Here is a 27454-nt window from a genome sequence, read left to right as displayed (position 1 = left end):
AGGTGGGAGGTTAGAGAGCAGTTACTTCCGGAAAGTGTAGATTAAAGCAGATTCGTTCTCAACCACGTGCGAATTTGCCCCCCAGGGAACAGGTGACATGTCTGGAGCTATTTTGTCATTACTACTGCTGAGGGTGAGAAATCCTGCACTGAAGTAGGATTTCAGCCCAAATTTTGGTTTTAGTCGTTGTTATAAACTACGTTTTTATCGACTTGAGCCTTTTTTTCCTTCACTGAAGAAACAAAGTAAGAACAGGGCCCGCTGCGTCATCTTCTCCTGGAAAATCCCATCACAGGGACTCCACAAAGCTTTGCAGAGTTCCACAGGGTACTGACGGTGTGGCAAGGGATCTGGGGAGCCCCACACCTAACTGCTCCCCAGGGCCACGTCTGCAGAAGACACCGGGCTGAGGGGCACTGTAAGGGAACAGAGGCATATTTCATTTGCATAATTACAAATCAATGTTCAAGAAAATACGCGAAGTTGGGTCCACGCGTAGGGAAGAAGTGGAGATGCTCTCAAAGACGGAAACCTCTGTCTTTCGTAAAACACCCCCTTCCGCGTTGATCCTCCAGGCTCGGGCTTCATCCGCCCCGCGCCGGCCTCCGGCCTCTCCGGGACCCCCTGGTCTCCGGGCCTCGGCCCTCATTCACTCCAGGGGCCTTGGGGCTCTGGCCTGGCCCCGCCCGTGTCGACCCGAGGCCCGCGAGCTGCTCCCGGCCGCAGCCCCAACTGGGAGCAGGGGCCTCCTCTGAAAGCCGCGCCGGGGCTGCCCTCAAAGTACTAGCTGCCCGGCGTGTCGGCCCCGAGCTGGAGGCTCCGTCGGCGTCGGGGTGCAGCCCCGCGGCCCTCTGCTCGCGACGGCGCCGCCAGCCGGGCGCAGGTGGCCCAGGCCCCAGGGCGAGGAGCAAACCCTGAGGAGGGCGGGAAACCCCGCAGCCGAGCCGCTACGCGCGCGCCCCGAAGCTGCGGGGGCGGGGCGGGCCTCTCTCCTGTTCTGCATATTCATGAGGCCGGGCGCGCGAGCCCGGCAGCCCACGCGAGCCGTGGCGAGGGGAAGCCTTCTTTCCGAGGAAGTCTCGCACCCCGCCCAGGAGGCCCTCGCGGACTCGGGCGTGGGCGGGGCCGGCGAGGCGGGGTCGCGCCGGAGACAGCCGTTGAGTCCCTGGGGGGAAGCGGGGACCCGCCGAGGTGAGGGCGGGGCGGGCGCGGGGGTTCCACGGAAAAACGGCGCTCCCGCGCCGTCAGCTCTCCAGCCGTATGTTAGTTTTTTTCCTCTTCTCTCGACTTGAGGCTTTACGTTTGATTTAAATTATTTCGCAGAGGCTGAAGGACTTTAAGGAGAAGCGGCGAGGCCAGAGCTCAGGAGAAAGAGGGGAGCTTCTAGGTAACATTTCCCCTCACGCCGGACGACGACGCATTTCACCCCGACCGGGGGAAGCGCGGAGGGCAGGGAGCAGGGAGCAGCCCGCGCCCCTGCGGTCGGGGCCGCGTTTTAATTCAGGAGTTGGTGCGGAAGGACTCCGCCTGGGAGGGGAGGCCGCGGCGGCTGGCCGCCTGCCCCCGGTTGGGCCGGGGACCTCTGCTGCGGGGAGCCTGCTGCGGCTCTCGGGGGTGCCCCTGGCCCGGTGAGGTTTTCTCCAGCCCCTGGGGTGTTGCGCCGGCGTCAGTGCCTGGCGCGCCCCAGAGGTGGGCGAGGAGGGGATGAGGCCCCGCGGGATGGCCTCAGCCTCTCGCCACCTTGTCCGCGATTTGCCGTCTGATCTCCGTGGACTTCAGTTCCCAAACACTACAGGGGACAGGGTCTTGAAAAATCAAGATTAGCCAGTCACGAACTTGTGTTCAAGTGTGCAGAGCATGGGCCGGGGTGTGCAGCACATCATATACCTCGCTGGTGAAAACGAAGAGAAAATATGGTTCTTGTCTCCAGAGTTTTTAATCTAATTATGATGATAATCTGCCTCCCACTGGACCATAAATCTCTTGAGATGTGCACAGAGATTTTCATCTTTGTAATGCCGCGCGATGCCCCAGCAAATGCTGAGCGAATGATTAATTGAAGTAGCATGAAGAACATACTGGAAAACCAAAAGAGCATCCACAAAAGTCCAATTGATGTGGGGGAAACCACTTACTCTAAACACAGAGTAGGGAAATTATCAGGGCCGAATGGGATTGGTTAAAATGGCGAAAGGTAATTTGTGGAAGCCAACTCTGTGAGACCTCTGAGTAACTGGGTGACCTTTGGCAAACCAAGTCCCCTTGCTGGACTTCATTTTCCTCTTTATAGTTTTATTTTTACATTTAAATACGTGATCCATTTTGAATTACTATTTGTATACAGTGTGAGATTTCGATCGAGGTTCTTTCTTATTTTTTTGCCTGTGGATGTCCTATTGTTCCAGCACCATGTGTTAAAGATGATCTGTCCTCCACTGAATTGACTTTTCTTTAAAATGAGGGATGGATTAGTTGTAGAGGATGTCTCCTCTCCCTTCTCACTCTATGATGTTGAGTCCATTCAAGCACTTCCATTAAGCCGTCCTCCGTATCATTTACGTGTTATGTATGGAAGGCCACCTAGTTGCATTTTAGAATCCAGCTGTTAGATATCATTCACTTGATAGAAAGGGTTTCTGTTTATTTAAAAAATGGTTTTGAAAGAGTGGGAAGGATGGGTGGAGGGCATTAGGAAGTTAACTATTACACTGTCTTTGGGTAGATATTTTAAAACTTTGGTTTTTGCTTCACTTGGGAAAGGCCACACACACACACAAAAAGTGGCTAGGCCTTAATAAACTGAACAACAACTGGTTAACCTTTATCTAAATCTTGGATTTGCACGTTAAAGGCTAAAGTAATAAGTAATTGTGCCACCATTTTAAATAGGTTGAGCAATTTGAGATGTAGGTTAAGAGGTAAGCCCTGAGTGAGACTTGATCTGAGAAAACCTAGAAAACTTGCCTCTTTCTCAGTTCTTGTCACAGAATGGATATATCAAGCATAATAGCTTGATTTCCTGCGAAGTATCAGATGTTTGTGGATCCATACGCAAGTGAATACATAAGTCAAAGACATTTGAAAGTTAGAGTTTTGTTTTTAAAATGCACAGTATGAAACCTCTCCTAGGTTTTTAGATAATGAGTCAGAACAAGGTGATAAAAAAGATCAGAGTTATTCTCTGAGAATACCTGATCTGTAGAGTCATACCTCCCGGGGCTGTCAGTTTGTGAACTTTCAAAATTAAGCCATTTGTACTTGAATAGGAGACCTCTACAAAACACCTGCTCAAAGGGAAAATGACAGTAGCAACAAAATAGAGGTTGAAAGGAACCTGGCTATCGAAAAAAAATTGAGATCTTTTTTGCCTTCCTGAAGCAAGCTCGTTTTAGAACACCAGAGACACTATTGTGTTTACAAATAAGCAAGCCCAACAATTAGGAAGGTGCTGGTAGCATATCATTTTAGATGGAATGAAAACAAAGGGGAATTTCATTTTGAGGATTCATTGTACCAAAACCCAAAATCTGTTTTATTCTCCGTTCTGCCACTACGTGGTTGATTGACCTTGGGTAAATCAATAGACTTCTCTGAACCTTGATTTCCTCATTTAGAAAATGAGATGTTTGGACTAGATGATATTTAAAGTTCCTTCTACCTCTAAAATTCTGTAATTCTTTTCTAGACCCTTAATTTTTCCTTGTTCCTATAGTGTTCTCTATTGACTCAGCAAATATTTATTAAGCATCTACTTTGTTACGGTACTGTGGTGGTGATGAGGATTTAAGAATGAGCTAAACCAGACACAAAAGGTCACATATTATATGATTCTATTTATATGAAATGTCCAGAATAGGCAAATCATAGAGATGAAAAGTAGATTAAGGATTACAGTGGGTCAGGGGGAGGAGAGAATGGGGAGTGATTGCTAATGTACATGGGGTAACAAAAAAATCTTCTGGAATTAGATAGTAGTGATGGTTGCAAAACTTTGTGAACATACTAAAACCCACTGAATCATACCTTTTAAAAAAATTTAAGGAAATAAGGAATGAGCTAGACAGACACAACTTTGCTCTCATGTTAGCTCACAGTAGAGTGGGGTGAATACTTAAATGTGACAATGATAAAGTATATGTTACAGTGGGCATGTAACCCTAGACTTGGTGGTGGTGGTGAATCAGGAAATAATTCCTTGAGAAAAATTATACTAAGCCATGTCTAGGAGATGAGTAGGAATTGGATCAGAGGAGGGAATTTCAGGTCAAAGGAGTATTGCAAAAGCCTGAAAGCTAGAAAGAATATTATCCTTTAAGGTAATTAAAGTAGATAAGAATAACTGATGCAGAAGAGTGTAAGGGAAAACAGAGATGTGACTAAGGAGGCCTGAACCAGATCTTGAAGCCATGATAAGGAATCTGGATTTTATTCTGAGGGAATTGAGGAGTCATTGCAGTATTTCAGTCTGGGAAGTTACATAATCAAGTTTATAATTTTAAAAGTAAACTCTGACAGCAGTACAAAGAACAGACTGGAGAAGGGTTAAGACCGGTGACAGGCAGACTGGTGGTTGTAGCAGTCCAAGCAAAAGATGAGGCTGATGTGATCTAAAGCAGAGATTACAATAATGGGAATAAAGTGAGGTGTGGACAAATTTAAGAAATATTAAAGAGATTGGATGTGGAAATAAGGGAGAAAATGGTTTGAGTCACAGTTTTTAGGCTTGAGGTATTTGATAGATCATTCACTGAGCTAGGGAACAGAAATAGTTTTTCAGGGAAAAGAGCTCTCATTTGGATTTGTTGGGACCGTCAAAGGGAAACTGGCTCATGGAGGTATAGATCTGCATCTCCCCAGAGAGACCTGGGGTGTATACGTATGAGAATCATTAGAAGAGAAATAGTAAGTGAAACAATGGGAATGTATTAGTTTGAGCAGGGAGTGTGTTTAGAAGTAAAGAAGAAGAGCTCATAGGACAGAACCCTGAAAACACCAAAAGCTTAGAAATAGGCCAGGGAAAAAGTCTGAAGAAAGCAGTGAGAAGGAACAATAGGGAGGCTGGAAGAAAATCAGGAGTTCAAATACAATGTATTACAACATTAAAAAAATAGACATCCTTTGTTACATATAATAAAGTGTCAGACAGTATTCCAAGTGCCTTACAAATAATGACTCCTTTTATCCTCACAGCAGTCCACTAAAGTAGGTACTATTATCTTTATTTTATAGATGGGGAAACTGAGGTACACAACCTCAAGTTGTGAATGACATGGCAAGTGAATTGCAGGCTGAGATTTGATCCTAGACAGGCTGGCTCCAGAAGAGTCCGTGTGCTTAACCATTACATTATGTTACTTCTCCACATAAATGCATGCTTGGATAAATACTGTAAGAGCCTTGAAAAGCTGGATTTATTGTCTCCATTTTACACAAAAGAAACTGGAGCCCAGAGAGATTTAATTTGACCAAATCACACAGCTACTAAGTAGTTGTGCAGAAGTTGAACCCAGGTTCCTTAACTCCAAAGCCTCTTTCTACTACATTATACTGCTGGTTATTTTTTCTCTGTATATCTATATATAATATATATATACATATGTGTTTATCAACTTTAGTTAAGTCTGCTTATTTTATAAATGTTAATTCCTCAGGTATTTACCAAATGCTAGTAGTGGCTACTTTTGAATTCTTTCTCAAAAGCAAGTGCCCTGGATGTCTCAGAATTTTCAGTGTTGATATCAATTTAATCCAGGTTATTCATACATTCAAAAGTAGGAATGTAGTAATGCCTTGTGTTCTAATTGGCTGATGCTATTTTCAGGATTTGATTCTCTAGAAAGCCATCAGAATGTCTTATGATCATAGAGAAATTTTAAAAAATCAATATAGAAAATACTTAAAAATCATTATTCCTCTTATTATCTCTAAGACTAATAATTAACCCGGTAGGGGTTGGTTTACTGTGGTTTAATGGGCAGGAACTAGAACTTAAACTCCTGTAGTTACTTTTCCCATTTTATTTCTTGAAGTAAGGGAGGCAGTTGATGTATTGAGTTAGCTTTGAAGGTTATACTCAGAAGTGAAGGTTATATTCTGAAGTCAACAAAAGATACCTTGTAATCTTTAAGGACCAAAGGGACTATTTGGTGATTTTCTGTCTTTTATAAGATGTAAAACAGTGTCCCCTAGCGCTGCTCTGAAGAAGTAATTTGAGAGAAATTAAGTATTACTTGTTTATAATCGCTATCACCACCTTGTGGCAGTGTCCTCAAATAATTCTGCCCTCTTGGAAAATCTTCCAGAATCTTGATTAATCTGTACACAAAAACAAGTCACAGGCTATCCTGGGTGGGAGTGGGGGTGGGGGGTCTATAATGGAATGTCCTTAAATAGGTTATTTTACAAATATTTTGGTCACAACTCCATAAAACCTTGAAAAGAAGCCCCAATTTAAATTAAATTAAGACCTTTGAAAAGGAAAGGGGAAATTTACTTCTTTTTTGTATGTTAGTGAAGCACTAGAAGTGAAAACTAGATGTATTTTAAACATTAACATTTTTTATTGTGGTAAAGTATATGAAAAAATTCACTACCCCATGTGTATGATTCAGTGGCACCAAGCACATTCATAGTGTTGTGTAACCATCACACTGTCCATTCTAGAAATTTTTCATCATCCTGAACAGAAACTCTGTACCCATTAAAACTCCCCATTCCTTCCACCCTCCAGCTCTTGGTAACCTTTATTCTGCTTTCTGTCTCTATGAATTTGAATGTTTTATTGTTTTCAATGTTCATCTGTGTTATAGCATGTATCAGAATTTAATTCCTTGTATGGTTGAATAATATTCATTGTATATACCACAATTTAAGAAATCCATTCAACTGTTGATGGATATTTGGGTTGTTTCCACTTTCTGGCTAAGCCATAAATAACACTGCTATGAGCATTGGTGTACAAGTATCTGGATCCCTGCTTTCAATTATTTTGGGTATGTACCTAGAGGTGGAATTGCTGGATAATATGGTAATTCTGTTTAACTTATTGATGAACTGCCATACTGTTTTCCACAGCAGCTGCACCATTTTACATTCCCACTAGCAGTGCCCAAGGGTTCCAGTTTCTCCACATCTTGACAAACATACGGTATTTCCCGTTTTTTTTTTTTTTGAATACTCATCCTAATGGGTGTGAAGTGTTACAGTAACTTTTGGGTTGACTCTGAAAGTCAGTTACACATAAATTAATTCAAGGAATGTTTTCGAGCCCCTATATATACACAGATAATGTTACACTTTGAAAGAGTAACAGGTATGAATAAAATACACTATTGAATCTTTAGGTGACTTACACTTTATTTTTCACCTCTAAAATGTATTTCAGAACAGGTAAATCAACTTAAATTTTCATCAGGTGGTTGAAAAAACTAATCCAAAGACCTCATGCCAAACTTATAGAAAATTGGTAAGAGGTAAAAATATGTATTAAGCTAATGTTTCAAAGAATACAGTCAAATCCTAATTATATAGTTCTTTGAAAATGCATAATAAGGTTTAGGTTGGGCAAGGTCTGTAATTAATTTTTTTTTTTTACAGGTTAGACTTTTTAAGAGAATCCTGTACATTACTACAATGGCAATTGCTCAGCTCTCCCACTCTATCAAAATTCGCAAGGCATCTAAGGTATTAAGAATTAAAATAAAATCGATGACTATTTAGTGAGTTAGTTCAGAATCTTGACTTTAATCTTTAGTGTTTTTTTAAACAGCAGTTTTATCAGTTAATTGGTACAGAATACTCTGGCAGAGTATGTCTATATTTTAACTGCTTAATGGACTGAGGATGATCAGGAAATTAGACTAGAACCTACAAAGTAATTTACTGGGTGCCTGTTTCATGTTTACATATTTAGATTTTCTAGAGTAAAAGAAATCAAGAAGAAAAAAGATGTTTAAAGAGAATGGTTTTTTGTTAGACATTCACTTCCTGAAGTAATTAGGAAAATTTGTTGCTCACTGTAATGTAATTATAAGAACTGAGGGAGAGAGCACTGAGAGAAACTTAGCTGCTGGGTCCCTGCGGGAGCATGCTGGGGCCAGGCAACCTTCCTGGCTCACCTGGGCAAGTTGTATCTTGTCCCATGACATCCATTAGTGAATCAGCCATTTATTCAATGAGAGCCAGGCTCATACAATAGTATTTATTTATATATTATATAATATACGTGTAATACTGTATTACTCTCTTGGAGAATTAAAAAAAAACCAGAATCTTCATTTTCCAGAAATTTGTAATCTGGTTAGGGAAATAAGATTTTACAGGAGTTAAATCAATAAAGCAGAATATGCCTTACATTACATATGTGTGAGAAAGAGTAAAGCAATACAAATCATAGGAGTTTAGAGATTTTGTATAGTCTGGAATGGTTTGTATATTACTCATTAATGAGATGTGATTTAAAGTGGACCTTGAATAATGAAAAGGATTTGGATAGAAGAGAGAGAATTCCATCAGGAAAACCTAGGATATGCTTTGTCTCAGAATCAGAAATAAGCATGGCATGTTTCAGAGAACAGTGTAGAACCCATCCTTGCTGGAGGGGAGTTCCACGATGGACAGAAGTAGAGAATACTATTAAATAGGAACTTTGGGGACAAATTAATAAGGATCTTAAAAGTGAGGCTAAGGAATTTATACTCTATTCTGCGATCAATGGAAAGTCAGTGGGTTTGATCAGGACAGTGAATAATAAAATTGTTTTAGAAATATTAAGCTGTAGAAATAGGAAAGATTAAGGTTGCAGGAGAATTAAGGCAGAGCGAAAGTAATTATCTTTCTGGCTCAAATTCCATATACTCATCAAATAGCCTCCTGATCTCATTTGGTTTCTTAAGTGTGCTTCCTTCCTGGGGGGGAAATGCCGAGCTGGGTATATGAATTGCCGTAAGCCTGGTAGTTATTCTTCTCACTGTAAATTAATAAGTTGACTTTTGAAATAAACAGATCTTTGTCATTTGGACTGCGAACTACTTCTCGTACATTTTAAGTGACTGCATTATTTTGCTATTTAATACTTAAAACAACAATAATAATAATTATAGAAGCTAACATTTATTCAGACTTACCATGTACTGGGCACTGTGCCAAGGCTTTATATTATTATTTCATTTAAATTTCACATTAAGGGGGTACTGAAGCTCAAAGAAGTGAAGTAACTTTCCTTAGGTCACATAGCTTGACGGCTAAGCCATCAAACATCACTTCAGTCATTAGCACATTATCTTAATAAATAATTTATAATAGTGTTTTTCTAAGATCAAACTACAGTATATTCATGTATTATACATTTTTAAAAACATTAATGATGACCCTTAAAGTATTAAATTAGCTGAGCTGAGAAAAAATTTCCCTGGAGAATAGGGAAGTAGCAGAATTCTGGAGGCCCTTTCCAAACATTGATTTTCATTACTACAAATGGCCTTTTAGATTCTATATTTAAAGTCGATGTCTTTATACTTTCAGGTTATTTAATTTTACAAATGGTTATTACTCAAGTATTGCCTCCAAGTTTTGGCCTGTTTTCAATAAGTTACTATATATGTATGCCATGCCAGCTACTACCCAATTGTCCAAAAGAACCTTGATTTCTCAGGATTTATGGGTACAAAAATCAATTTTTTGAAAGATTTTACACGTTCACACCACATACACACCTAGTTCTCCTCCAACTTCAATCCTACTTCTGCTACAGCTTATTCTTCCCGAAACAATTATTTTACTTACTTTCCTGCCCAAACCCACTGACTTTCCATTGATTACAGAACAGAGCAAAATTCCTTAGCCTGGCTTTTGATCCATAGTAATCTGGCACTAAAGTTCCTATCATACATGCAAGAGTAATAATTTATTATATGCCTTTTAAAATAACTGAATATATATGGTTTGATAATTCATTGCCACCATATGGTATACCAAAGAAGCAAGATTATATAGCAACATCATGTTTAGAATCATGTCCAAAAGACATTCTAGAACCAGATCTAGATACAGAAAGCTTTTGGGGACTTCTTTTTCATCTCAAGGTATTTGTAGGTAGTATCTGCCTTTAAGTAAAAGAATAATTAAAGCTTCAACAGTCAAAACTGTATAATATAGTAAAATTTAAATAGTGAGACAATTTGAATTTGAGTGAGAGAATCAGAGACTTGCCAACCTAACTTCTAATAGCATAGATTAGTTTCACCTGTTTTTGTACTTTATAAAATGAAATCATACAATAGTATTTATTTATATCTGTTTTTTTTTGCTAAACTTTATGTATCATCTGTAATGTCACGTCATAGAGCCATCTATAGTGTTAAGTGTATTCATTTTCATCACTATATAGTATACCATTGTGGAATATACCAATTTGTTTATCCATTCTCTTGATGGGCATTTGGGTAGTTTCCAGGTTGGGGCTACTACAAATAATGCTTTATGAACATTCTTCTTGTGCACATATATATGCATATCTGTCAGGTTTATACTTATGAGTGGAATGTGGGTCATAGGATATGTATATACTTAGCTTTGGTAGATACCACCAAGCAATTTTCCAAAGAGGCTATACCCATTTGCATTCCTACAACCAGCTTTAAAAGTTTTGATTGATCTACATCCTTGTCAGCATTTGATATTTTCTGATTTTTAAAAATTTTAGCCATTTTTGTGGGTGTGTAGTATCATCTCATTAAGATGTTAATGTGCATTCCCTGATGGAAGTTCAAACACTTTTTCACTGTGTATTGTCCATTTGGATATCCTCTTTTGTGAAGGTCTGTTCATGTCTTTTGCCCATTTTTCTTTTTGGTTGTCTGTCTTTTTCTTAGTGAATTTTAGGAGTTCTTAACACATTCTGGATATGAGTCCTTAGTTGGACATATTTCTTGAGGATATATTTTCCCACTCTTGAGTTGCCTCTTTGAACAGAAGTTCTTAAGTTTAAAATAGTCTAATTCATCAATACTTGGAAAATACTTTAAAATTATAATGTATTGAGGCAACACCAGCTGGAGTTCGTGAGACATTTGTGCTAAGATTAAAGAAGACAGCAAAAAGCAGTCTCATAGATTAATTGTAACAAAAATGATCAAATTTTTATTTTTATGTTAATATATGTACACAATAAAATATGACAAACTTTCATTGAAATCATAACTCAAGATACAAAACAATCAGCAAATATTCTGTATGTAAGATGACAGTAGAAACTTCTAAGATTCATGCATCTGTCGGCATTGCTAATATGGCATTGCTAATGTGGCACACCATTTCTTATGGTAGACTAATCATTTAACAACTTATGTAAGTGATTTACTATGTCATATATATACATATACACATACACACATATACAAACTTTAGAAGGAATCTTAGCATCGATACTTTTTGTAGAACCTTAGTATTCTGTAGAACTCTAGCTTAAGCAAACCACAAAGATGTGGAAATACAGGGTAGAAGAACAGTAGATAATAGTTCCTTGTGGCTAGATTAGGGTGCAATAGGAGAGGATAAGGGAGTGGGGGAGAGAGGAGAAGGTGGGAAAGGAGGCAGGAGAGCTAGACAAGGATAAGATTTTGACAGTTCTCAAATGCCACACTAAGGTACTTGAACTCTATCCTGTATGAAGTGTAGCGTCATGATATGATTTGTATTGTTTGAAGTTAATAATGATGGCAATATGAAGGACAGATTGAGTGGTAGGCACTATTGACAGAGCACTCAGGATACTGCAATAATAAAAGGTATAAGGATTATGTCCTGAGCAATGGCAGTGAGAAGGGAAAGGAGAAAACAGTTTTGAGAACACTTTTAGAGAAAATTAATAGGATTTAGTGATTGGATATGGATTATGAAGGAGAGAGAGAAGCCAAAGATGATTCTGTTTCTATCCTGTATGATTGGAGTGGATGCTGATTCATTTGTCTGAGAACTGGAATCAGGTATCAGGGTGATAGAGATAAACTGAGTTTGAAGGATCTACAAAGTGGTCTAGGTACAAATGTGCAGAAAACAGACATATGGTAGTATGGCTCAGAACAGAAATAAGGACTTAAAGTCTTCTGTGTATAGGCTGTAACTGAAGCACTGAGACTAGAAGAGATTACCCAAGGAGAGAGAGCTATGAAAAGAGGAAAGGACTGAAGACAGAATGCTGGGATAGGATCAATTTTTAAGGGGCGGAAAAAGTGGAAAAAACAGAAGAGCTCAAGACAGATACGGAGAGATAGATGAAAAACCAAAAGAAAACAGTGCTATGGCAGATGGAGAAGAGGAAGAATGTGAGATGTACAAGGATGTAACACAAGAACAAGAGATCAACAACAGGATGTACTTGATGACTGGAGAGAACAGCATAGAATGGAGAGGGTAAAAGAGACTGCAGTGGGTTCTGAGGAGTGTGTGAAAGGGAAGGAAGTATATGATAGTAAAACTCTAGGTTTGCCTCAAATCCGTGGATCATTGTGAAATAAATTATGTTAGCCTTGAATTCCTTAGATAACTGTCTCTGCCTTTCTGCTCTGCCTTATCTGTGGATATCTAATTTAATGTAATTTTCAAAGCCCTGTTTCCATTTGATTACCTGTAAAGGTTTCAGATTTGTAGTCTTGAGAAATCTTTCCATCATATCTGTGATTATGATGTGATGGGCTGAATATATTAAAGGATACTAATATTTTTCATCTTTGGTTTTTTTCCCCCAGGAAACAATTTTCCCATCACAAATCACTAATGAGCATGAGTCAATGATAATGGTGAAGAAACTTTTTGCTACTTCTATCTCATGCATAACATACCTAAGGGGATTGTTTCCAGAGAGCTCTTACAGAGAACACCATTTGGATGGTAAAATTTAACTAAATGGTTACTTTGGTTGTTGTAGCCCATTTCTCTGTTTGGCAGGAGTAAACTTTTAATTTCTCACAGAGTATGCTAATTCCTAGTCATGGGCCTATTCTTTTTAAGATCAGCTGCTAATTCATTTTCCATTTTAATTTCACTATATGTAGTGGCTTTACTTATAGAAACCATTAGTGTCCTGGCTAGATACCAAATGACAGACTGAGGGGAACAGGAATCTGTATGGACAAGCCCAGTAATTTCCAAACTGCACCTATAAAAGCAGCAATCAGATTAAAATCTCTTTGGGTCATATAGCTTTGCACTGTTTTGTACCTTAGTTGAATTTGTTCTTTGAGGTATACTTTGGCCTTGAGGAAGTGTAACAGAGCCAGATAAAAAAACTACTTTCTGTTAACACATATAAATATGCTGGGGAAAAAAAAGCATACTCAGGCCAAACCCATTTGTTGATTAGCATGGATATTTAGACAATTATTCTAAACAGCTCTTTTCTTTTCTTTTTTTATGCCTTTAAATTTATGACCTTATTTCCTTATATTATAAGCTGTTTCTTTCTCCTTTCCTTCTCTGGTATTAAAAAAAACAAAGTACCTAGGATTCCCCAATTTCTCAAAATTATATAATTTTTTAAAAAGTTGAATTGTGAAAACAATTCAGAAAATCTTACTGATTTTTCATTAGAATGGGAACTCTCCATTTGGAAAATAAATACAGAGAGCTACAAGTTTCCTTGTAAGATGTTATTTTCAAAGTCTAACTTTAAATTTCTCACATCTGTATTTACTGATATACCTTGGCCTCATTCCAATTTAATTTTCTTAAACATTTGGTTCTCTACATGAGCATCAATGATATGCATGTGTGCTATAAACACAAAAGCATGATATTTGAAATCTGACAATCTTATTTGTATTATATCCTCTTTTGGTCTATAGGATATAAATTTGTAATAGTTAATATCTTTGTATGTAGCACATAGTTGCACTTTCTCCCCTTATTTGGAATTTGGAATTGAAAAAGGACATGTTTAGAATAATTAATTAAATGCTTATTATGTGCCAATCCCTACCCTAGGCATGGGGGGGTGTTAAAAGACAAAATTCATCTGAGTAAATTTGAAGATCTAATTGGCTTTGTTCAACAATAAAAGGAAGACTCTAGGAATGACTTGTGAAAGATCAGTTGCTAATTTGCAAGCTTTTCTGGTCTATGAGGGGAACATACTGAAGATCAAGGATGTCAGATATCCTCAGGGTTTTGCCATTTTGCTTCCTGCATTCAATTTTGGGCTTTACTGGGTCCTACCAGCTTCTACACGGCTGACAAAGATCTAGCAGCTTGGGGTCATAGGCCCCAATAATGACTCTAAATTTCTCAAAAAACTTGTAGGGATGCTTCCTAGGTTTAGGAAATTCTTTAACTGTGGTCCTAAGTTTGGCCTTTGACCAATGTGGGGGATTGCCTGTAACCTCAGGCAGTTTTATTTTGAAAGGTAACTATCAACAGTCTCTTCAGAGTGGAAAGGCACTTCAGACAAAGAATAAAGCATGAGTACTCAGATAAAGGATAGGGGGGAACAGTAGGAGCACATAAGTTCTACCATTTTTTGTTTTAGGTACCTATCGTGTCTTTAATTTTTCATTGGTCTTTTGCACTGAGTTTTTAAATAAAGCTATTTTGGAATCTTGAAGCATTTTGGAAGCTTTTGCATGTCAATTAAAATAGGCATCCAGTTCCATTTGTTTAATTCAGCAATCCTTACTTTCAAGTGTACTTCTTACATAAATGATCTTGTCTAGTTGGAATGTTCCCTGTAATGGCCATTGTAATTCTAGGTTGTTTTTAGTAAGATTTTGCCATTTTTGTCAATATCTACAGCTTCTGAAACTAGTTTATAGGCATAAAATAAAGAGGTATGTGAGAAGGTGGAGGCACTTAACTCTTTAAAAAATTCCACTTCTGATCACGGGAAGATGGCGGCATGAGTAGTTCAGTGGAAATCTCCTCCCAAAAACATATATATTTATGAAAATACAATAAATACAACTATTCCTAAAAGAGACACCAGTGGATGCAGTACAACAGCCAGGATACATCTACATCTGCGAGAACTCAACATCACATGAAGGGTGTAAGATACAAGCCGCGGCCAGGAGGGACCCGAACGCTCACCCACCCAGAACCCGGCGGGGAGAAAGGAATCGGAACGGGGAGGGAGTGAAAGCCCAGGACTGCTAAACAACCAACTCTAGAAATTCGCACCTGGAGCGCAGACACAAGGCGTATGGGGTGCCGGATATTAGAGAAATGGAAAAGCAAAACCTGCGGGCAGGTCCCCACAACTGGCGCCCCTGAGACAAAAGAAAAGCAAGTGCTTTCTGCAAGTCTTAAAGAGACAGGGACCCCACAGCTGGATGAAGTCATCCCGGCACACTTAGCCAGCAGCTGGGAATCCCAGGGAACTTTAGGTGCCCTAACCCCCTGGGTGGCAGCGCAGCTCTGAAGCCCCTCACGGCACTAAGCAGCCTGCCAGTTGTTCCCCCAACTGGCGTGGACCCAGACACACTGGCCCAGTAGTGGGAGAGTGGCAGCATGCGCCGGGGGGTGGCGGCACCAGAGGGGACCAGAAGTGGCCTGCGTGCACCGGTGGTGCCAGAGGGGACCGGGAGCGGCTTGTGTGAGCCCACCGTGGCAGCAACCAAGCAGCCCAGGAGCGACCCACACATGCTGGCAGCTGTGGTGCCAGAGGAGCCCGGGAGAGGTCCACGTGAGCCCGCAGTGGCGGCGACCGAGTGGCCTAGGAGAGGCCCATGTGTGCCAGCGGCGGCAGCACCAAAGGGGCACGGGAGAGGCCTGTGTGCACCTCCAGCAGTGCCAGAGGGAGCAGCCACGCTCCCAGCAGCTGACCGGAGTCCCAGCCCAACGTACAGCTGCCCGGGGCAGACCCAAAGGCCGCTGCTGGCACACAGCTGGCCGGCAGGGGTGCTGCTATCGCAGAGGAGCGCACCTGGCGTGCCTGCCACTCCCCACAGGGCTCCGTGCTGCTCTGACAGAGACCCCGCCCACAGCAGCTTAGGGGATTAATCCGGTAGCTGCTCCAGGAGTGCAGGTAACCGACACAGGCAGCGGAGAAGGGCAAGGCATCCAGCAAGCAGGAAAGGACTTTCTTCCAGCTGACACACCCGCAACCTGCCTACAGCCACCACTATCACCATGAAAAGGCAAAAAAATTTAGTCCAGTCCAAAATAGTTCAGACAACCCCTGAGAGAGGATCTGCAGAGACAGACCTAACCAGTCTCCCTGAAAAAGAATTCAAAATAAAAATCATAAACATGCTGACAGAGCTGCAGAGAAATATACAAGAGCTAAGGGATGATATCTGGAGGGAGATTACAGAAATGAAACAATCCCTGGAAGGATTTATAAGCAGAATGGATAAGATGCAAGAGGCCATTGATGGAATAGAAACCAGAGAACAGGAACGCATAGAAGCTGACATAGAGAGAGAGAAAAGGATCTCCAGGAATGAAACAATATTAAAAGAACTGTGTGACCAATCCAAAAGGAATAATATCCGCATTATAGGGGTACCAGAGGAAGAAGAGAGAGAAAAAGGGATAGAAAGTGTCTTTGAAGAAATAATTGCCGAGAACTTCCCCAAACTGGGGAGGAAATAGTTGCTCAGACTATGGAAGCACACAGAACTCCCAACAGAAGGGACCCAAAGAGGACAACACCAAGGCACATAATAATTAAAATGGCAAAGATCAAGGACAAGGACAGAGTACTAAAGGCAGCCAAAGAGAGAAAAAAGGTCACCTACAAAGGAAAACCCATCAGGCTATCATCAGACTTCTCAACAGAAACCTTACAGGTCAGAGGAGAATGGCATGATATATTTAATGCAATGAAACAAGGGCCTTGAACCAAGGATACTGTATCCAGCACGATTATCATTTAAATATGAAGGAGGGATTAAACAGTTCCCAGACAAACAAAAGTTGAGGGAATTTGCCTCCCACAAACTACCTCTACAGGGTATTTTAGAGGGACTGCTCTAGATGGGAGCACTCCTAAAAAGAGCACAGAACAAAACATGCAATATATGAAGAATGGAGGAGGAGGAATAAGAAGGGAGAGAAATAATCATCAGACTGTGCTTATAATAGCTCAATAAGCAAGTTAAGTTAGACATTAAGGTAGTAAAGAAGCTAACCTTGAACCTTTGGTAACCATGAATCTAAAGCCTGCAATGGTAATAAGTACATATCTTTTAATAATCACCCTAAATGTAAATGGACTGAATGCACCAATCAAAAGACACAGAGTCTACTTCCCACAAACCATCTCTGCAGTCTATTTTGGAGGGGCTGCTATAGATGGAAGTGTTCCTAGGGGTGGATAGCTGTCACCAGAGGTAGTAAAACCATGGTAGGGAGGGTGGAGCAGCTGATTGCAAGGCAAATGCAAAATTAAATTGACTATCCCCAAAGTCAATCAAGGGACAGACAAAAGTACAGAATTTGATACCTGATATATAAAGAATGAAGGAGGAATAAAAAGGAGGATAAATAGAAAAGAACCTTTAGATTATGTTTGTAACAGCATACTAAGTGAGTTAAGTTAGACTCTTAGATAGTAAGGAAAGTAACCTGGAACCTTTGGTAACCATGAGTCTAAAGCCTGAAATGGCAATAAGTACATACCTATCGATAATCACCCTAAATGTAAATGGACTGAATGCACCAATCAAAAGACATAGAGTCACTGAATGGATAAAAAAACAAGACTCATCCATATGCCGCTTACAAGAGACTCACCTCAAACCCAAAGACATGCACAGACTAAAAGTCAAGGGATGGAAAAAGATATTTCGTGCAAACAACAGGGAGAAAAAAGCAGGTGTTGCAGTACTAGTATCAGACAAAATAGACTTCAAAACAAAGAAAGTAACAAGAGATAAAGAAGGACATTACATTATGATAAAGGGCTCAGTCCAAACAAGAGGATATAACCATTATAAATATATATGCACCCAACACAGGAGCACCAGCATATGTGAAAAAAATACTAACAGAAAAAAAGGAGGAAATAGAATGCAGTGTATTCATTTTAGGAGACTTCAACACACCATTCACTCCAAAGGACAGATCCACCAGACAGAAAATAAGTAAGGACACAGAGGCACTGAACAACACACTAGAACAGATGGACCTAATAGACATCTATAGAACTCTACACCCAAGAGCAGCAGGATACACATTCTTCTCAAGTGCACATGGAACATTCTCCAGAATAGACCACATACTAGGCCACAAAAAGAGCGTCAGTAAATTCAAAAAGATTGAAATTCTACCAACCAACTTTTCAGACCACAAAGGTATAAAACTAGAAATAAATTGTACAAAGAAAGCAAAAAGGCTCATAAACACATGGAGGCTTAACAACATGCTCCTAAATAATCAATGGATCAACGACCAAATTAAAATGGAGATCCAGCAATATATGGAAACAAATGACAACAACAACACAAAGCCCCAACTTCTGTGGGATGCAGCGAAAGCAGTCTTAAGAGGGAGGTATATAGCAATCCAGGCATATTTAAAGAAGGAAGAACAATCCCAAATGAATAGTCTAATGTCACAATTATCGAAATTGGAAAAAGAAGAACAAATGAGGCCTAAGGTCAGCAGAAGGAGGGACATAAAAAAGAGCAGAAAAGAAATAAATAAAATTGAGAAGAATAAAACAATAGAAAAAAAATCAATGAAACCAAGAGCTGGTTCTTTGAGAAAATAAACAAAATAGATGAGCCTCTAGCCAGACTTATTAAGAGAAAAAGAGAGTCAACACACATCAGCAGAATCAGAAATGAGAAAGGAAAAATCACGATGGATCCCACAGAAATACAAAAAATTATTAGGGAATACTATGAAAACCTATATGCTAACAAGCTGGAAAACCTAGGAGAAATGGACAACTTCCTAGAAAAATACAACCTTCCAAGACTGACCCAGAAAGAAACCGAAAATCTAAACAGACCAATTACCAGCAAATAAATTGAAACAGTAATCAAAAAACTACCCAAGAACAAAACCCCCGGGCCAGATGGATTTACCTCGGAATTTTATCAGACATACAGGGAAGACATAATACCCATTCTCCTTAAGTTTTCCAAAAAATAGAAGAGAAGGGGATACTCCCAAACTCATTCTATGAAGCTAACATCACCCTAATACCAAAACCAGGCAAAGACCCCACCAAAAAAGAAAACTACAGACCAATATCCCTGATGAACGTAGATGCAAAAATACTCAACAAAATATTAGCAAACCGAATTCAAAAATACATCAAAAGGATCATACACCATGACCAAGTGGGATTCATCCCAGGGATGCAAGGATGGCACAACATTCAAAAATCCATCAACATCATCCACCACATCAACAAAAAGAAGGACAAAAACCACATGATCATCTCCATAGATGCTGAAAAAGCATTCGACAAAATTCAACATCCATTCATGATAAAAACTCTCAACAAAATGGGTATAGAGGGCAAGTACCTCAACATAATAAAGGCCATATATGATAAACCCACAGCTAACATCATACTGAACAGCGAGAGGCTGAAAGCTTTTCCTCTCACATCGGGAACAAGACAGGGATGCCCACTCTCCCCACTGTTGTTCAACATAGTACTTGAGGTCCTAGCCATGGCAATTAGACAAAACAAAGAAATACAAGGCATCCAGATTGTTAAAGAAGAAGTCAAGGTGTCACTATCTGCAGATGACATGATATTGTACATAAAAAACCCTAAAGACTCCACTCCCAAACTACTAGAACTAATATCGGAATTCAGCAAAGTTGCAGGATACAAAATTAACACACAGAAATCTGTGGCTTTCCTATACATCAACAATGAACTAATAGAAAGAGAAATAAGGAAAACAATTCCATTCACAATAGCATCAAAAAGAATAAAATACCTAGGAATAAACCTAACCAAGGAAGTGAAAGGCCTATACCCTGAAAACTATAAGACACTCTTAAGAGAAATTAAAGAGGACACTAACAAATGGAAACTCATCCCATGCTCTTGGCTAGGAAGAATTAATATTGTCAAAATGGCCATCCGGCCCAAAGCAATATACAGATTCAATGCAATCCCTATCAAATTACCAACAGCATTCTTCAATGAACTGGAACAAATAGTTCAAAAATTCATATGGAACCAACAAAGACCCCAAATAGCCAAAGCAATCCTGAGAAGAAAGAATAAAGTGGGGGGGATCTCGCTCCCCAACTTCAAGCTCTACTACAAAGCCACAGTAATCAAGACAATTTGGTACTGGCACAAGAACAGAGCCACAGACCAGTGGAACAGAATAGAGACTCCAAACATTAACCCAAACATATATGGCCAATTAATATATGATAAAGGAGCCATGGACATACAGTGGGGAAATGACAGTCTCTTCAACAGATGGTGCTGGCAAAACTGGACAACTACATGTAAGAGAATGAAACTGGATCACTGTCTAACCCCATACACAAAAGTAAATTTGAAATGGATCAAAGACCTGAATGTAAGTCATGAAACCATAAAACTCTTAGAAAAAAACATAGGCAGAAATCTCATGGACATAAACATGAGTGAATTCTTCATGAACATATCTCCCCGGGCAAGGGAAACAAAGGCAAAAATGAACAAGTGGGACTATATCAAGCTGAAAAGAACACCATCAATAGAACAAAAAGGTATCCTACAGTGTGGGAGAATATATTCATAAATGACAGATCCGATAAAGGGTTGACATCCAAAATATATAAAGAGCTCACACACCTCAACAAACAAAAAGCAAATAATCCAATTAAAAAATGGGCAGAGGAGCTGAATAGACAGTTCTCTAAAGAAGAAATTCAAATGGCCAACAGACACATGAAAAGATGCTCCACATCGTTAATCATCAGAGAAATGCAAATTAAAACCACAATGAGATATCATCTCACACCAGTTAGGATGGCCATCATCCAAAAGACCAACAACAAATAATGTTGGCGAGGTTGTGGAGAAAGGGGAACCCTCCTACACTGCTGGTGGGAATGTAAATTAGTTCAACCATTGTGGAAAGCAGTATGGAGGTTCCTCAAAATGCTCAAAATAGAAATACCATTTGACCCAGGAATTCTACTTCTAGGAATTTACCCTAAGAATGCAGCACTCCAGTTTGAAAAAGACAGATGCACCCCTATGTTTATCGCTGCACTATTTACAATAGCCAAGATATGGAAGCAACCTAAATGTCCATCAGTAGATGAATGGATAAAGAAGATGTGGTACATATACATAGTGGAATATTACTCAGCCATAAGAAAAAAACAGATCCTACCATTTGCAACAACATGGATGTAGCTAGAGGGTATTATGGTCAGTGAAATAAGCCAAGCGGAGAAAGACAAGTACCAAATGATTTCACTCATATGTGGAGTATAAGAACAAAGGAAAACTGAAGGACAAAACAGCAGCAGATTCACAGAACCCAAGAATGGACTAATAGTTACCAAAGGGAAAGGGACTGGGGACAATGAGTGGGAAGGGAGGGATAAGGGTGGGGAAAAAGAAAGGGGGCCTTACGATTAGCATGTATAGGGTTGGAGGGTGCACGTGGAGGGCTGTGCAATGTAGAGAAGACAAGTAGTGATTTTACAGCATCTTACTATGCTGATGGACAGTGACTGTGAAGGGGTATGTGGGGGGGACTTGTTGAAGGGGGAGCCTAGTAAACATAATGTTCTTCATGTAATTGTAGATTAATGATACCAAAAGAAAAAAGAAAAAAGAAAAATAAATTAAAAAAAAGAAAACTTGGTTTTATATGCTTTCACATTTTTCCATAATAGGTCATTTTAATGATTAAACTTGACCCTTGTGCCAGAAAACAGACCAATGGATTCCTAGGGATTGGGGAGAGGTTGGCTGCAAAAAGGCATGAGGGAGGAACTGTTCTACACCTTGATTATGGTGGCAATTGCATTTATTAAATTGCTGGGTGAGTTTTTCACTGAATGTCAAGTATACATCAATAAACATGACTTGAAAAGAAAAAAAAAATTCCACTTCTTTTAGCTAAGCCTTTTTGGGTCTCTTGGAGCTAGATTAATACCTAGGAGGAATGTGCTGCTGTGTTGGGGATTGTGTGATGGTTTACAGTGTACCTTGTTGTGTGGAAAATTTCTTAAGGTTGGTGAGTGATCTAATGTCAATACAACCCATTCTGTGACCAACTTATCATTATAATGGGAGTCTTTGGGTTAGGTGGTGAGCTACTGTAACAGATTTTGAATGTTCAACCTTTGCCCACCAATTTTGTGGCTTTTTTTGCTTTTGAGATTCCCTTTAGCAATAGCTTTTACTTGCTGGACACAGTCCCAGTTAAGTGAGACCCAGTCCAGTTCCAGATCCAGTCCAGTTTTAATGTCAAACCCAGTCCAACTCTGGCCGGTAAATACCAGTTCCCAACATGGAATCTGGGAACTGGGGGAGGGACTGAACCAGAAGACCCCCAAAGAATGGGAACTGTGGACTGATTCCAAACAGATGGGAAGCGTAGCTGCCACCAGCAGTTCCCAACATGAAATCTGGGGATCTTGGGACAAAACCAAGGTCTGGGGTTCCCAACCAAATAGGTACCTATGGAAAGTCAGTTAGATGGGGAGCTTGATGCAAAAGAGTGGAGCTCAAAACAAGAACTTACCTATGACCCCTGGAAATGGTGAGAAAGAGGGAGCCCAAGAGTTCATGTGGTACCCTCCTATGTTTCTCATTTTCCCTAAAGTTGTCAGAGTTTGCTTCAGATCCCACCTCTGCCACCAAGTCTGTTAAAAGACAAAATGTAATGGAGTAAATTTGAAGATGTAATTGGCTTTATTCATGAATCAGGCAGCCTCCCATCCAGCAGGTAAAAAGAAACTGAATTGCAGTACAAAGTGGAAGACTTTTATAGGCAGAAACAGGGCAGGACAAGGAAGTTATTAGTAAAAGAAAAGAAAGGATTGTTTCAGGCAAGGTCACCTTCCTTTGGGGAAAGGGCAATACTCTATTATGCAGATTACCTCACTACTGCTGTTCAGGAAATTCCAGATTGACTGGATAGAGGTCACATTCTTGCATTTAAGTCTTGGTTTGCTAGTATGGGACAAGTGAATTCCTTTGGGGTCTGTTTTTATGTTTTTTGTTTTTTCTTTTTTAAACAGGGGTAATACCATTTCATATAGCTTTATTTTTTGTGAGTTTTAATGGAAGTTATATGTCTCCTCAATATTTGTACTTAAAGTAGCATATATTATGAAAGTGCTCAGTACTCCTATGTCATTCTCTTTTTGGTAATCTTTAAATGTTATACCAATGTGTACTTAATTTTCATATCCTTGAATACAGGTAGAGGTGACATCAATTTTATAATAGAAAAACAATATGAAAAGGTAAAGTGCATTACATGGAGTCATACATGAATCAGTCATTGATTTTTTTGACTCATCTGAACTAAAACTCTTTTCATTTGATTTTCCTATTCTTCCCTAACTATAGTAAGGTAGTTGAGTTTAAGGTGAAATTAATGTTTGAGAATAATCTGTAGAAAAAATTCTCACTTTTTTTTCATTGAGAGGGAGAGAAATATTAGAAGTGATCTTGAGATTGAGGTGTGGTTTTACATTGATTAGCAGAGATGGTCTCAGTATAACCTTATGATTACTTAGAATTCAATAGAAGGAAAGAAATGACACAAATTGATTTTGCAGCCAAGTTAGTTGTGCTACATTGCAGAAAGAGAGACCGCTAAACCATAATCAAAATTGGCACTAAGCCAATTATCAATATAGGGTTTAGTTTTAAAGCAGATACTTAGAGATTAAAAATGTTTTTATATGCTATAAAACTAAGTCAGTTATAGAAATAAAATAGTTAAAGGCATGCACAATTTTAGTACAGCAGTCATTTAGGAGATGAAAATAGACTGTGTTTATATTTTTGTAGACCTCAATTTAAAAATCCTCCGAGAAGATAAAAAATGTCCTGGGTCATTGCATATTATCAAATGGTAAGTAACTGAAATTTCACAAAAGTTGAACAACATTATTTTGGCTGAAATTACCCATAAAAGTTTATTTGGTAAGATCATGTTCTTAAAGCCATTTCTTTTTGTTTTGAAGAAAATGGACTTGTATAAAAAGAAAGAAAAATATCAATCAAAATCTGATTGCTCATCATATGCATGTCAGTACCCTTAACATTATGGGAGGCAAAAAGAAAAATAAGATGTGGTTCCCTACCTTGATATTGCTCACTATTATTGATATAGTTCTATCAACATATTAAAAGATACTGAGTTTTAAAAAATGATTAAATGGGGAAGGAAAAATGATTATCAGTTTAATGTACTCCAGATAAAAAAATGTAAGTCAATTCTGTACTTGGAATTTTTTTGGCTTTGCATCTGGCCCAAACTGACATCAAACATTTATTTCTTGACAGGATTCAAGGTTGTTTTGATGCTTTGGAAAAGAGATACGTAAGATATATGTTTTTAAATTTATACCAGAATCAAAGACTCATCTTTTAGCTCTTAAAAAAAAGTTCAGCCTTTCTTTTGTTGTTGCATTTTAACAGTGTATTGGTGTCTACATTTGCATGGATGTATGACTTTCTTTTTATTTTGTGTCTTTGTTGTCCTGTTGATGTCTCATTTATATCAATTAGAAGTGACACCCCTCATTTTTCTCTTTTACATACTCCTATCTTTTTGACCACAGAATTTCCTCTCATGTCACTGGGAGAGATCCAGAGTATATGGGACAAGGGAGACAAGAATCTGGCATTTAGCACATTGAACATGTTCAAAATAGTGGTGATTCAATTCATGACATAAAAGGAAAAAACAGACTTGAATAATCAGTTGTTAATCCCTCTTAGTTATTTTGTTAACTATGTTTGTGTACATAACCTGTTCCCTCAAAATAGCTAGTAGTGTAGCTTGAATTTTTAAAAAACGCAGCTTGAATTTTAAGTTTTTAAAAATTTTAATCTTTCTTGTTGCCTATGACAGCTATGAGGGTGTAAAAATTAGAGGTTCTAGTCCTGATTGAAGAGACAAGATGTATATAAATAAACTTTCTAACACTGCTTCCCCTCCTTTTCCCCATCTGTATCTTTTTACTCCCTCTCAATTCCTATTCCTTTAAGAAATCTTGAGGTGAGTCAGCCTTACATGAGTTTATTTAGTTGAACTCACGCATTTCCTTTTGTATCAAACAGTTATTACTCATGACTTATTCACTGACCTGGGGGAACTGAGGGATGCAAAAATAAAACAGATAGGTGATTGTGCACACAAAGAACTTACAGACCGTGGCAGAAGAGAAATGATGTTTGTATACGTGGCTGATGATTGGCTATTACACACTGGCCCAGCTGTACCTGTTGTTAAAATATTGAAATATTCCATATTGGATGGTGAATAGCTGCTTCCCTGAGACCTTGAAGGACCTCCACCGTGTTCTCCCCTCGCCCCACCAGTGTCTCTTTTAGGATCACCCCAGACCACTCCACAATCTAGCAACCAAAGGGTAAATACCTGGCTAGTGGAGAGCTTCCAGGAACCCAACTCCAGGACTAAGTTGGCATTCTTTCTGACTAGTTAGTTCCTGTGCCATATTAGGCTGTTAAATATGGATTTTTTTTCGTATCAGTTTGAAATTTTTATATAAAAATATCAGAAATATTTTTACTATCATCTATACCACAAGTGTAAGTAACCATAGTACTCATTAGAAAGCAACGCATGCCGAAGGAAAGATACTGATGGAAAGATAAATATGGGAAAGGTGGGGTTCTGTCCAGTGAGGGACATGAGGCAAATCCTAGGAAGGAAATGCTTTTGATCTTTGAAGGCCCTTTAATATTGGACAGGTTGAGAGGGGGAGAAGGTCATATCACCGGTTATACTGAACAGTGCTCATTCATTTTCCTTCATCCATTCATTTAGCAACATTTCTTGAGTGTCCATAATTGAGTTACAGTACAATATAGTTAAGAGCATAAGTCTTGAAATCAGACAGTCAAATGAATCCCAGTTCTGGCACTTAATACTTATGTGATCTTGGCCAAATAAACTTCCTCTGGGTACCTTAGTTTCTTTATCTATGAAATGGGGATAGTAATAGAATCTACCTCTTGTTTGAGAATTGAATGAATTAATCTAAAGCAATGGTTTTCAAATGTTAGCTTTGCAACCAGGTCACCCGGAAGACTTGTTAAAACTTACATTGCCAGGCTCCACTCCAAAATTTCTGATGTGAGAATTTACACTTCAGACAAATTCCAAGTGATGCTGAGACTGCTGGTCTAGTGACCATACTTTGAGAACCACTGATCTAAAACATCTAGAACAATGCCTAGCACATAATAAGCCAAGTGTTAACTGTGACTTCCTCCTTCCCAACCTTCCTCCCTCTCTCATTTTCTCTTTCTCTCTTTCCTTTTCTTCTTTCCCTTCTTCCTTCTCTGCTTTCCTACCTTTCTCTTTTATTCCCTTCCTTTCTTTCTTATTTACTCTGTGTCAGACATTATACCTAGGTACTCGGTGAGATTAAAAAGGAGAGAAAGATGATTCCTACACTCAAGGGGTCACAGTTTAATGAGAGGGTCACTTCTCGAATAAATAATTACAATAATACTAAAATAGCAATGTAATGTAAAAAAGATTTCTACCTAGTTTGATGGATTTATTTTACCAAATAACTACTTGTATGACTGAATAAAATTTACTGTTTTGAGAGATTAAAAGACAACCCCTTAGATTAATGACCTAGACTCTTAATAGTATTTATTTTTTATTTGTTAATATCATATAACTTTTCCTTATGGGATATAGTTAATGTTTTAGAAATAGTCTAGTTTGAGTGTCTAGAGATTTTGAGAGATGTTCTCCTATTAAGATGATGATAATTTCTAGTTGTGAAATTTTGGGTGATTTTTGCACTGTTTTCTTCATACTTCATACTAAGCATGAGTTCTTTAAAATATGCACATACACATATTTTTGGATAGTTGTTGTAAGAAAGTGACTATTTTGTACATAGCCTCCTAATTTGTCTTCTTATTCCCATTCTCAATTGCCTACCATTCCAACCTACTGTCCACATTATGTTTTTTCAGAAATCTAAGTTTGATCATATCATTCTTATGCCTAAAATTCTTCCATGGCTTTTAAAATTAAGTTCAGAGTCCTTCATGTGATCTGCAAAACTTGTATGATCCACTCCACATCTGCCTTTCCAAGTCTTCACTCTCACCATTGCTCACAATGTTGGAACCACACAAGGATTCTACAGCATGCCAAGTGTCTTTTACCTTTGTACATATTGTTCAAAGAACAATGCCCACATCCTTCTCTATTTTCTACCCCACATCTTTTACATGGCTAACTCCAATTTATCCTTTATATTTAGGTCTCAGCCTAAATATTTAGTTCCTCAGGGACAC

The 27454-nt window shown here is 39.0% G+C and overlaps 1 protein-coding gene across 1 annotated transcript in view; it reads left to right on the top strand.

The window, feature by feature from the left end:
• Nucleotides 1-1061: 1061 nt before the first annotated feature.
• The window catches only part of HORMAD2 (HORMA domain containing 2), a 95322-nt gene continuing 68929 nt past the window's right edge, over nt 1062-27454 (top strand). The window contains exons 1-7 of the mRNA XM_057492288.1: nt 1062-1191; nt 1324-1387; nt 7075-7147; nt 7597-7683; nt 12747-12888; nt 23948-24011; nt 24446-24482. Coding sequence (XP_057348271.1) covers nt 7633-7683; nt 12747-12888; nt 23948-24011; nt 24446-24482 — 294 coding nt within the window. The 5' untranslated portion in view covers nt 1062-1191; nt 1324-1387; nt 7075-7147; nt 7597-7632. The remainder of the gene's footprint in view (nt 1192-1323; nt 1388-7074; nt 7148-7596; nt 7684-12746; nt 12889-23947; nt 24012-24445; nt 24483-27454) is intronic.

This window comes from Manis pentadactyla, chromosome 14 (genome assembly GCF_030020395.1).
Source record: "Manis pentadactyla isolate mManPen7 chromosome 14, mManPen7.hap1, whole genome shotgun sequence".
NCBI lineage: Eukaryota > Metazoa > Chordata > Mammalia > Pholidota > Manidae > Manis > Manis pentadactyla.
Note: the sequence above shows the minus strand (reverse complement) of the source record. Positions and strands in the feature narration are given on the sequence as shown.